This window comes from Saccostrea echinata, unplaced genomic scaffold, assembly GCF_033153115.1.
Source record: "Saccostrea echinata isolate AGI-Se365-2 ecotype Australia unplaced genomic scaffold, CSIRO_AGI_Sech_v1 ptg000001l, whole genome shotgun sequence".
Taxonomy (NCBI): Eukaryota; Metazoa; Mollusca; class Bivalvia; order Ostreida; family Ostreidae; genus Saccostrea; species Saccostrea echinata.
In genome coordinates this window covers 33,845,376-33,857,618 of record NW_026889750.1, presented here as the reverse complement: position 1 = coordinate 33,857,618, position 12,243 = coordinate 33,845,376, and the positions used below count along the sequence as shown (strand labels likewise).

The window sequence follows — 12,243 nt, the reverse complement described above, 5'->3', positions numbered from 1 at the left end:
ACCATTATCTCTTGAGCACAATTGTGTCTGGATGAATTTAAAATTGAGCAAAAATGTTTGCAATCGTGGAAGGCCTAAAATAACCCTGTGTACAGTATTTGATGGGCAAATACTGTATACAGGGAATTTTTTGTCCCTGTTTCATTTCACCCCTTTCACCGTACTCAGAGGTGGGCCAATTTAAAACGGGTCAAATTCCAAAAATACAGTATAATTTCTTAACCAGAACAGTGATTGGGCGAATTTAAAACAGGCAAAATTATTTGCAAGTGTGAAAAGGCGATAATATCATAGGACAAAAGTAACCCTGTATACAGTATTGCTCTTTGGGCCTGAATATTCATCAAGATCAAAGGGGTAGTTGAGATTATTTATATCAACATGTCCAAATTTTAAAAGAAATAATTAAGATAGTAAAAAAAATAATACAACTGTTGAAATATCCTTGGTTGTCAACATATTCAATAATTTACCTGTATATGACTGTGCTTGACTCACAATCAAATAAATTGACATCATCTTTAATTTATAATTTTTATAAAAAAATTTTCCTATAGACATCCACATTTGCCATGTCTACAGGTGGGACAGGAGCATAAACACACATATCTTCCATTAGAGGTGAGTTTTACATTTAGATCTACCAGTGTTATGAGTTTTACGTTTAGATCTACCAGTGTTATGAGTTTTACATTTACATCTACCAGTGTTATGAGTTTTACATTTAGATCTACCAGTGTTATGTGTTTTACATTTAGATCTACGAGTGTTACTGAGTTTTACATTTAGATCTACCAGTGTTATGAGTTTTACATTTAGATCTACCAGTGTTGTTGAGTTTTACATTACATCTACCAGTATTATTGAGTTTTACATTTACATCTACCAGTGTTATGAGTTTTACATTTACATCTACCAGTGTTATTGAGTTTAACATTTAGATCTACCAGTGTTATGAGTTTTACATTTAGGTCTACCAGTGTTATTGAGTTATACATTTAGACCTACCAGTGTTATTGAGTTATACATTTAGATCTAGTACCAGTGTTATTGAGTTATACATTTAGATCTACCAGTGTTATTGAGTTATACATTTAGATCTACCAGTGTTATAGAGTTATACATTTAGATCTACCAGTGTTATTGAGTTTTACATTTAGATCTACCAGTGTTATTGAGTTTTACCTTTAGATCTACCAGTGTTATTGAGTTATACAATTAGATCTACCAGTGTTATTGAGCTATTCATTTAGATCTACCAGTGTTATTGAGTTATACATTTAGACCTACCAGTGTTATGTGTTTTACATTTAGATCTACGAGTGTTATTGAGCTATTCATTTAGATCTACCAGTGTTATTGAGTTTTACAGAGATTACACATACAGAGGTTACAGATGTTGCACATACTGAAATGAAATTTGGTATACAGATTTATTATAAGAATATCTAGGTCAAGTTCTGTTTTTGGTATGATCGAGCAATTTTTGATAGTTTGCCCCTTGGACTTTGAAAAATTCCAGTTATTTGCAGTTTCCGTTCATTTTCTTCACAGAGGTTGCACATACTGAAATGAAATTTGGTATACAGATTTATCATAAAAATATCTAGGTCAAGATCTGTTTTGGGTACGATTGAGCAATTTATGACAGAGTTATGCCCCTTGGACTTAGAAAAATTGCAATTGTTGGGGGGAGGGAGGGGGGATAAGTGTTTCACAAACATCTCTTGTTGTTCATACAAAGTGTCTTTATTCCTAATTGCATGTAAGTGTAAGTGTAAATATAATTTTTGAAAGAAAATCCAGGCTTGTTTTATCATGTTTTACACTTTTACGACAGTTTTAACTTACGTCGAAAGGATGAAAACTACCCATGACAATACAACATGGTAATGCAAAAAGTGAAAAATAAAAATCGCAAAGATTTTCCTTAATGCACAAACATTCAGAAATTTTATACACTTCTTGTCAAAATCATTCCATCAGTGTTGATCTACAGTTACTATTAATGTGTTAATCTTTTTAATAATTTTCAATTTGTTACTAAATAACACATTGAGAAATATACTTCTGTTGTTAGGGTAGTTTTTTTTTTGGCAAATTTGGTTGGGTTATCAAAGAATTTAATTACTTTTATTATTGAAAGAAGGAAAAGTCACTAAATTCAGGGCCTTGCACTGCTTTAGGAAGGAAAATGATGGTCGTAGGTTGTGTTAGTCAGGGAGTTGCTGAATGCAGGTAAAATATAATGATAAAACTCAGGAGGAAATTTAATGGTCACATATGAAAGGACGTTGCTAAATACAGGTGGTCACTATATCAGGTTTTAATTTAGCTAATTATACATTAATTTATCTGGAGAATCTGCAGGCAGCATGTATTCCTTAGTTGAACACTCCAGCAACATTCATTTGCTGCAAATTCTTGAATTAAATGATGCGTACAATGTAAACTACAAAGACAGCATCTTATCTTGAAATGTTACTACACTCTTATAGAGATATGTACATTGTATTTTGCAAAAATGATAATTTATTGCCAAGGTTTACATACTGTAACCAACTTTTATTTGTGTGCGTAAAATATCCATGAGTTTTGTGACTTTGTTTTACTCGCATATATTCTCGCTGTGAACTATTTATTTCATTGTGAATTTATGTCAAATGTTTCCACAGGCATGAAATAAGTAGTTGCAGATAGAATTCAAATTAACAAATTGCAAATAAAAGTTGTCACAAGTAATAGCTGGTTTACAGTATTTTAAAGAAGTTGTATGTAATAAGTTTAAATTAAGAGAATTTGGAGGTGCATGTTTGTGTATGTAATACCATATTCTTTCCTTATTGTAGGTTTGTAATGTTGTTGGAGGCCAGAGATGTATAAAGAAATTGACCGATCTCCAGACATCTACCATGATCAGGGTAAATAACTGAGAATGAAGATAGAATGCTGATATGACAGTTATTGTTACCACTTTGAAAATTGATTGTGTTGATCAATTTAGGTTTAGGTTTAACAGTTCTGTATTTTTTTCTTTATATTTTGTCTACAGGCAACAGCAAAGAATGCACCAGACAGGGAGAAAGAAATCAATACTTTGGTATGTAATGGAAGAAAGTAAAAACATAAAATTTCTTACAGATTTTATTTAAAAAGAGAGCTCCCATTATTAAGGCATGTACTTATATCTAGGTCAAAAAGGCTAACTACAATGCTGATCCCCATCTGAGGACGTTTGGAATCACTGTCAACCCCCAAATGATGGATCTTCATGGACGAGTCCTGTCACATCCTAAACTACAATATGGGGGAGCGGTCTGTATTTATACAAGTCTACAAAAAAATATGCTAATGGCATAATTCACTTCAGAATTAATGTTATGTCTACCTTTTTATGCAACAATTTAGCTTTCCAAGAAATTATTTGAGTCATAGAATTGACAACACAGTTTGAAGGAACAAAGTTTTCTCAACTTCCAGACTAAAGCTCAAGCTCTGCCAAACCAAGGTGTATGGGACATGAGAGGAAAGCAGTTTTACTATGGAATAGAAGTACGAGTTTGGGCCATTGCCTGCTTTGCTCCACAGAGGAGTGTTAGAGAAGATGCACTAAGGTAAATATTTACCGGTAGAATACAGTTTGTTGTGGGAAAATAGTGTACAATATAGGTTTTGTTAGCCTGTAGGAATTTTTGTTTAATGTTCTTTTTGTGATCAAGTTTGTATTAAAAGAAAATATTACCTTGCTAGTTTTGGGAAATGTTTTTGGAACTCTAATGCAATAGTAGTTAGTTATGCCCACGTAAGACAATAAAACCTGATATGCATCTGACTTTGTTGCCAGGAATTTTACTCAGCAGTTACAGAAGATTTCTACAGATGCAGGCATGCCTATCTTGGGTCAGCCCTGTTTCTGTAAGTATGCCACCGGTCCTGACCAGGTAGAACCAATGTTCAGGTACCTGAAGAACACGTACGCAGGGCTACAGCTGATTGTGGTCGTATTACCTGGCAGAACACCAGTCTATGGTAAGACACTTGACAAATAATTTAGTGTGTTATGAAAACTAAGAAGTATATGATTGTCCTTTAGTTTTTTTGAATTGTATGCATATTTCCCTTGCAAATTTTCAGACCTTTTTAAAAAGAATACGTATATCAGTTGTTTTTTTTATTCTGTGTGTGTCCAATTTCTACATTGTTTGCTACCATTTCTGAATCATGGAAGATAAATGAGCTGTTTTTGTAATAGTATTTTCTTCCTTTATTCAATTCTTCCAAATGGGGGCATTTGACAGCATTTAATTCTGTATACCTAATTTGTGTTTGTAGCTGAAGTGAAGAGAGTTGGTGACATCCTGTTTGGCTTAGCAACACAGTGCGTGCAATCTAAAAATGTCAACAAGACTTCTCCACAGACACTGTCTAACCTCTGTCTAAAAATCAATGTTAAACTTGGAGGCATTAACAACATCCTACTGCCAAGTAGCAGGTAAAGGGTTTGGAACATGTAATACAGTACAGTGTATAATATGTCTAATCCAGATTCTGAGTACTCCGTAATTTTGTCCATTTCGGCTCTAATTTTAGTCCCATGCACTTCTTTAACAAATGTATTGAAAAAATTCTGTGTAATCCAAATCCTGTCTATTCTGAATGGCCATAATGGTCCCAACCTGCTCATAATCAATGGTAATTATTTCCTCTAATCCAGCCACACAATATTACCTGAAAGCAATTAACACTTTTGTGGTAGATGTGCTAATGTATGTTCGCGTAAGTGCCATGATACGAACTGAAACTTGGTGGTGACACAGCCCATTTGAATAAATATAAGGTTAAGTTACAGTTAAATTTAAAAAAAAAATACTTGCTCATTTAACTTAATTTTAATGCCATATCACACAGTTTAATGTAAAATGACAATACAGGTACACTATTTACCAATTAAAATATAAATCATGATCGAAACTCAAACGTCTAATTTCGAAATGAAACCCTAACATTGGAGGGAAGACATGAATGTTTACAAAAAATTTAAGTGTCAATTCAAAAATTATCAAATCGTAAATAATTGTGTTTATGGTTATATTGAATGTGGTTAATGACCTGCAAAACAAGTGCTTGATATATATACGTGTCTGTAGATTTTGACTCCATTTATATTTCAAGTTGAGTTTGGAATCTCTAACTTTGTAAACGAAAAAGAAAAATTGACAAGAAATCATGCATATACTATTGAATGATTTCTGGACTCCCTAAATACTGAATTATTTAAAGGCCGAGGTTTTCAACCGGTCGGTTTTCCTCAGGTAAATTTGGTGTGGGGTGGAGCTTAATTGACACGGCCGTGAAGCCCCGAGGAAACCAAGCTGGCTTGTATATACCTATCTATATACACAGGATGTTACCTGTATATTACCTGTAAATATTTTACTAAGACATATAGTTTAACTTTGCGCGTTGGTCAATCGAAATGTTGATCGTCAAATTTATGAAATAAAACATGCTAAATTTTTGATGTAGACTGATTCCTTTAGTTCAATTCTTTTTCTTAAAAAATATGTTTGAATAAAGGAGACAATTTTAGTTTAATTTTGTGCGTTAATAAATTTCAAATCTTTGGTTGTAAGCTGGCGACACCGAGGGAAATAGTCATTCGCAAAACGAAAGTAGAAAAAAGCGCGGTCCTGAATAATTAAGTCTCTTAAACTTTGAAATCCTGTTTGAAGGCTAATTTTTGTAGAAAATATATAATAAATTAAATAAATATTTTTTTGTATAACTCCTAAGTGATTAACCAATGACGCATGGATGTTTCGTAAAAATGGTCATGGCATCGTATTGTTTCTCCGACAGGTAGACGAAACAGGAATACAATCACTTTATCATACATGTACTTTTTTCCTCGGGATCCATAATTCTAAACTTGTATATGCAATGACAGCTTTTATAATACTGTTTATTTCTCTTTAAGACTGGTTATTTTACCGTAACTTTCATCATCATGTCTCGAAGAAATATTACACGTCTTAAAATTTTTAACTTGGACAATATGACTATATATATGACTGACATTCTTTTTCATTTAATTATTTGACAGACTGATTAAATATAAATTAAATATGGCTAATTACTTTATCATAAAAAAAAATAATATCTGCTCTGGCTGCTTCTTTATCACGAGGTTATAAATTATATGCGGTAGGCATCAAAGACTGAATGTTAATTCAATGATCGGTACGATCCCCAGGCAAGGTATACAAGATATACACAACGGCAGGTAACAATATGTCAATCAATTTTCAGTATCCAATCTCAGCCTTAATTTCATGTGATTGACAGGGGTTCACAGACCAGGTAAAATTGAGGGAGGTGCTTATTTCCTCCCCCTTTAATCATTATATAGATTTTGGCAACATATGCATTGTACACAAAACAACAGAAATAAATTTCAGTTCCTGCATTTTTCCTGCACTCCAGATTCTGTATAATCTGGCCAATTTTTATGGAACCGGTAGTATCCAGTTTGGACAAATTATACTGTATAAAATACTTTATGTTAATGAATGGCAATTGTTAAGTGAAAGTAATTATTAGTAATTTTTAATAAATGTTGTATTTTCCATGATGTATGTGTTATGGTTTGTGGCTTATGTGCTTTATTTGCTTTGTAGACCCCTTGTGTTTCGAGAACCAGTTATTTTCCTTGGGGCTGATGTGACACACCCTCCTGCTGGGGACACAAGCAAGCCCTCCATAGCAGCTGTAAGTCAAAGATCACAATCAATTAATCCCAAAGTTCTCTTGTATCAGAAGTGTTAGAATGAATGAAACAAAGATAAGGGGAACATTGAGCTACAAAATGTTCATCTAAAAATGATATTCTCCATTGTCTTCAGGTGGTGGGTAGTATGGATGCCCATCCCAGTCGTTACTCAGCTACCGTAAGGGTTCAGGAACATCGTAAGGAAGTGATAGAGGAGTTCTGCTCTATGGTTCGTGAACTTTTAATCTCCTTCTACAAGTCCACACAATTCAAACCGACCCGCATCATCATCTACAGGGATGGTGTCAGTGAGGGACAGTTCCAGAAGGTAATAAACTTTAGATTATAGATTCTTTATCGCTAAATTTGAGTCTCGCTAAAATTTCCACTTATACGGTATGTACATGTATTTCTTTAAACTCCAACCCTGTTTATGACAGGTGCTTGCCCATGAACTAAGAGCAGTAAGGGAGGCTTGTATGAAGCTGGAGATCGGATACCAGCCTGGGATAACATTTATTGCTGTCCAGAAGCGGCATCATACTCGCCTGTTTTGTGCCGACAGGAAGGACCAGATAGGGCGCAGTGGAAATATCCCAGCAGGAACAACTGTGGATGTGGGAATAACACACCCCACTGAGTTTGATTTCTACCTATGCAGTCATGCTGGAATTCAGGTAATCCAGGAGCTTAAGGTATATCTCATGTTGGCATGTACTCTCAGAAATAACAGTTCCACCTATAGATCTCTTCCATTTTCTTCTCTTTACTTGCTGGTCTCATATACTTGTATTTTCTATCATTTTGTTTTTAAACAAATTGCACTTAAAAAGAGAAATAGAATGTCATTGTTAATAATTTACACATTGCATTACAATGTGTTGATACTTTTCCAAGTAGATTACAAGCATGCAAAATATAATGTTAGTGTAATTAAAATTTTAAAATAAACTTATGTAATAAATGGATTTGTTTACTCACAGGGCACAAGTCGGCCCTCTCATTACCATGTGTTGTGGGATGACAATTGTTTTAAAGCGGACGAGCTTCAACAATTGACATATCAGCTGTGTCACACATATGTACGATGTACACGTAGCGTATCAATCCCAGCTCCAGCTTACTATGCCCATTTAGTAGCATTCAGAGCGCGTTATCATCTGGTGGAGAAGGAACACGACAGGTCTGTAATCGGAATGATAAATTCTTGCTCACGGTGACTGTAAAGTCAATATATCAACACAATGGTGCCATTTATTGAAGAAAATGAATACTCTTTGCAATTTGCTATCCCTGTAAATTTTGTTTGAGATAATACAGATAATACATGCATTAAAAGTTTCTGTAATATGGCATGTTATTTAATATTCTTATCCACAGTGGGGAAGGAAGCCGTCATTCAGATGAAATGGAAAGAACACCCTCTGCCATGGCTCGAGCAATTGCAGTTCATCCAGACACTGTTAAGGTCATGTACTTTGCCTAAGTCAAGAACACTACCAGAATAAAGACAGAGCTTGTCAAAAGTTCACCAGAAATGATACCTGATAGAAACCAGCTCAGTGAAACCTTGGAAAGTGCTAGTACTGAAGATTCTAGTCATTGGCCACCAATGTACTACACACTGTCTATTTTTTTTTTCTTTCATATTTTTCAGTGTATTTTTGAAACCTTCTGTTTAACTATTTTTTTTTTTATCAGATGAACTGGTATTTTTTTTTTTTTTTTTTTTTTTGGTGAATAAAAAATACCAGATTTTTTTTCTGTCCAGTATAGTGCTAATTTCCCCCAAATTTTTTTTTCTCACAATATTTTGTAGATTTATTTGATAGAAATATATGCATGTACGTGTTTTTAGTTTTCACAATTGATGTCTGTTTTGACACTAAATATTTCATATGGGTCAGTCCTATGATTTTTAATGTTCTGAACAATTTGGCGATAAGTCTTTGAGATCAATGGAGAGATCAGCTGAACATAATATGATTAAAATGAGATGCATAACTTTGCAATAAAGCATGAAAATGTCATAAAAGAGGTGATGGGATTGTTCAGTCTGTACATTTGTGGTTTATATATTGTTTGTTTACTTTTTTTTTGTTCAGTAGAGTCATTCATATTTTTCCATCTTGTTAGCAGAATCTCATAATTCTAAGCAAATACTGTAGAAGTACTTTTTTCCTCATGGTATTAATTTACGCTATGTATGCTGTCAAAATTTTCCGTGGAAATTTGTCCTAGCGTACTTAAAGTATATTTGAGGCATATAGTTGCAATCTAAGAAATGAGCATAATCTTCTACCAGTGGATTGAAAAGAAATTTTGATTCCGTGGAATTTTGACCCAATGGAAAAAATTATTTTTACAGTAACCAATTACCAAAAATAAAATATCAAAAATTTATTACAATTGCAAACTGTAAAAAGGAAAAATTACCTTTGATATACGTATATTGAATCCCAACTTCAGTTGAATTTTTAATTTAGAATGAAAAAATGTTGCATATATTTGATTAAATCAGTTCCTATTTAACATACATGTTCCATGCTGTGCTATGATTTTGTATTTTCATATCATGTTTTCATGTTTATATTGTCAATTAAGCCGGGAAAATCATTGTTATATTTAGACATTTTATGACTTTCTCTATTGAGACCAAACATTACATTTCACCAGTGTTTGATGTGCATTACAATTTTTGTTTTCAACTTCTCAAGTACAATTGCAGATTCATTAATAACCATTTTATCTTGGAATGTTGCTTTTTTAAAGAATTTTAATTCTTTACAGTACTTTTTCATGAATCTTGTTAATATACACTTTTTAAACTTTATTACTTTGTTAGTGCTCAGTGCTTTCAGAATTGAACATAAAATGACAGAGTGAAAAAACATGAATATTTTGTAAACTTTAAGATGAATGTTAATATTGGTTCTAGAGGTATTTTAAATGTTCTAGTCCTTAAAAATCTCTGAAAAATAACATAAGCTTAATATGTTGTATGCAATAAAATACTGCATAAATAGTACATTGTGGTGTGCTATTCCCCAACATTTGTCTCTAACCATGTCAAAGAGTACTCAATCGTTATCACCCACAAAGCAATGAAATGGCTGTGTAAAAAAGATTAATAATTATATATATTGTGTCTGTAATCGGTGTGTTCTACCCTTTATACATGTGTTTGTACAACACTTCTTTTTTTCCGTTTTGTTAGGACAGTATATTTTGTTATAGAAAAAAAATGTAAAAAATACTGTAATCTGGTGCAAATATATGATATATGATACCATGTAAACATAATATTAATAATAGTAGTAATAAGTAGTAGGAAGATAATAATAGAATGGTTTAACTAATTGCTGTAAATGTGGAAAGAGAAAAATACCATCGAAAGCTATAATTTTTACATAAATGATAAACAGCTATATTTTCCGCATTTGCAGCACTTTAAGTAGCAATAGGTATGTACATGTATAATTATTGCATGATTTTCTTGATCTTGTGTTTTATTCTGATTTATGACAACAAATAGTATTGGTCTGAAGTTTCATCAACTATGTGGGCAGCTAATGGTCAGATAAAGAATCAAGTACAAAGTGTTATTTTGGAAGGGGTTTCATAGTTTGTCCCAGCGTGAAAACATGGTTCTCATACAGATCACTTTACAGTCTAGACAAGGCCTATTACTGTAATAGAAGGTTGTAAACAAACATTATGATATATATTTACACTAATACAATTTTCAATTCCTTGTATTCGGTGTATTATTAAAAAAAAATCAAGAGAATATAAATTATACACAAGAAATATTGGTACATGACAAGGATGCTGGGATAAATTATGAATGTTTAACATTTTTGTCATTACAGAGTGTTCTTTTTAAGTAAAAAATGCAACATTGAATCCATTGAATAGTTTATCATTTTTAACAAAACTTTACTAAAGCACAACTTTATTCATATCCAATATACAGTATATATAAAATATGTTGTCATTTATCTGTTAAATATTTGTTTTTTATCTGTTATAATTGTAGGTTTACAGCTTAAATTTAACAAAATAAAATATTTGTCTTTTAAACGAAGTTTTTCTTTGTAATACATTTCAATCTGCTCTTGAAATGTTATACAATGCATAAAGGTTTCTAAGTGCTTATTAGTAACCTGTGTTAAGCTAACCTGAGCCGAAGGCTTATGTGAACTTTTCTGATCAAAATTTGTCTGTTATCTTCGTTGTCGTCGTCATCATTGGGCCAGAAAAAATGAAAGTTATGTGAAAGCTTCCTGGCTTGATGTAGATTCAAATTTGTTCAAATCATGACCCCCAGGGGTAGGGTGGGGCCACTATAGGCGATCACAGTTTACAAGGGTATATTTAGGAAAAAATCTTTTAAAAAGCTTCCTCTCACGAACAGCAAGGCCAGGATGGGGTGTGGCCACTATCTGTGATCAAAGTTTAACATGGGTAGAATTCAAATCATTCACGAGCAGACTGTCTTGCGTAATTATGCCAAAATAAAGTTCTCGCGAATAAAAAGTGATCTACAGTATCCAAATCATGATCTTTGGGGTAGGGTGTGGCCACTATGGGTGATCTAAGTTTTGCATGGGTATAAATAGGAAAAATCTTCTCAACAAAAATAGGAAAGCCACGATTAATCATATTTATATGGAAGCATCATCAGGTTGTGTAGATTCAAGTTTATTCAAATCATGACCCCTGGGGGTAGGGTGGGGATCAAAGTTTTTAATAGAATACATAAGAGAAATCTTTAAATATTTTCTGATGAAGAACGGCAAAGCCATGATCATTTATATGTGAGCATCCACAGGTAGTGTATGTTCAGGTTTGTTCAAATCATGACCCCCACGGGAAAGGTGGGGCCACAATGGGCAACTGAAGTTTTACATGGAAATACGTAGAAAAAAAATCTGTGAAATCTTTATTTTAAACTGCAAAGCCATGATCACCCATATTTATAGGTAGAGTATATTCAAATTTGTTTAAATCATGACCCCATTTGGTACGGTATGGCCACAACGGGTGATCAAAGTTTTACAGGAATATTTAGAAACTAGAAATATGTCCATAGGACATGAATGCCCCGCCAAGGGTATATTAGTAATGCAACATTTTAACACAAATTGAGAAAAGTGAGGTCAAAGGAAAGGTAAAGGTCAAAAAACATTGATGCAGTTGAATAGCTCTCATCGGTATGTATCAGCATATGAAGTTTGACACTAATTTAAGAAAAGTGAGGTCAAGGTCAGAGGAAAGGTCAAGCTCAAAAAATGTTGATGCAGTTGAAAAGGTTACATCAGTATGTATAAGCATATGAAGTTTGATGAAAATATTATGAATGGTTTCTTTAAAAATGAGCTAAACACTAATTTAAGAAAAGTGAGGTCAAGGTCAAAGAAAAGGTCAAGGTCAAAATATATTGATGCAGTTGAATAGCTCTTATCGGTATG

The 12,243-nt window shown here is 33.1% G+C and overlaps 1 protein-coding gene across 6 annotated transcripts in view; it reads left to right on the top strand.

Annotated features, from left to right (window-relative positions):
- LOC133190253 (protein argonaute-2-like) overlaps window positions 1-10,852 on the top strand; it is a 28,194-nt gene extending 17,342 nt beyond the window's left edge. For all 6 annotated transcript variants that reach the window (XM_061325790.1, XM_061325781.1, XM_061325774.1 and 3 more), the window contains 12 exons: window positions 558-621; window positions 2,850-2,921; window positions 3,053-3,100; window positions 3,193-3,315; window positions 3,481-3,614; window positions 3,845-4,029; window positions 4,333-4,492; window positions 6,678-6,768; window positions 6,903-7,097; window positions 7,210-7,446; window positions 7,753-7,952; window positions 8,150-10,852. In XM_061325790.1, coding sequence (XP_061181774.1) covers window positions 558-621; window positions 2,850-2,921; window positions 3,053-3,100; window positions 3,193-3,315; window positions 3,481-3,614; window positions 3,845-4,029; window positions 4,333-4,492; window positions 6,678-6,768; window positions 6,903-7,097; window positions 7,210-7,446; window positions 7,753-7,952; window positions 8,150-8,255 — 1,615 coding nt within the window. In that variant the 3' untranslated portion in view covers window positions 8,256-10,852. The remainder of the gene's footprint in view (window positions 1-557; window positions 622-2,849; window positions 2,922-3,052; window positions 3,101-3,192; window positions 3,316-3,480; window positions 3,615-3,844; window positions 4,030-4,332; window positions 4,493-6,677; window positions 6,769-6,902; window positions 7,098-7,209; window positions 7,447-7,752; window positions 7,953-8,149) is intronic.
- Window positions 10,853-12,243: the final 1,391 nt, after the last annotated feature.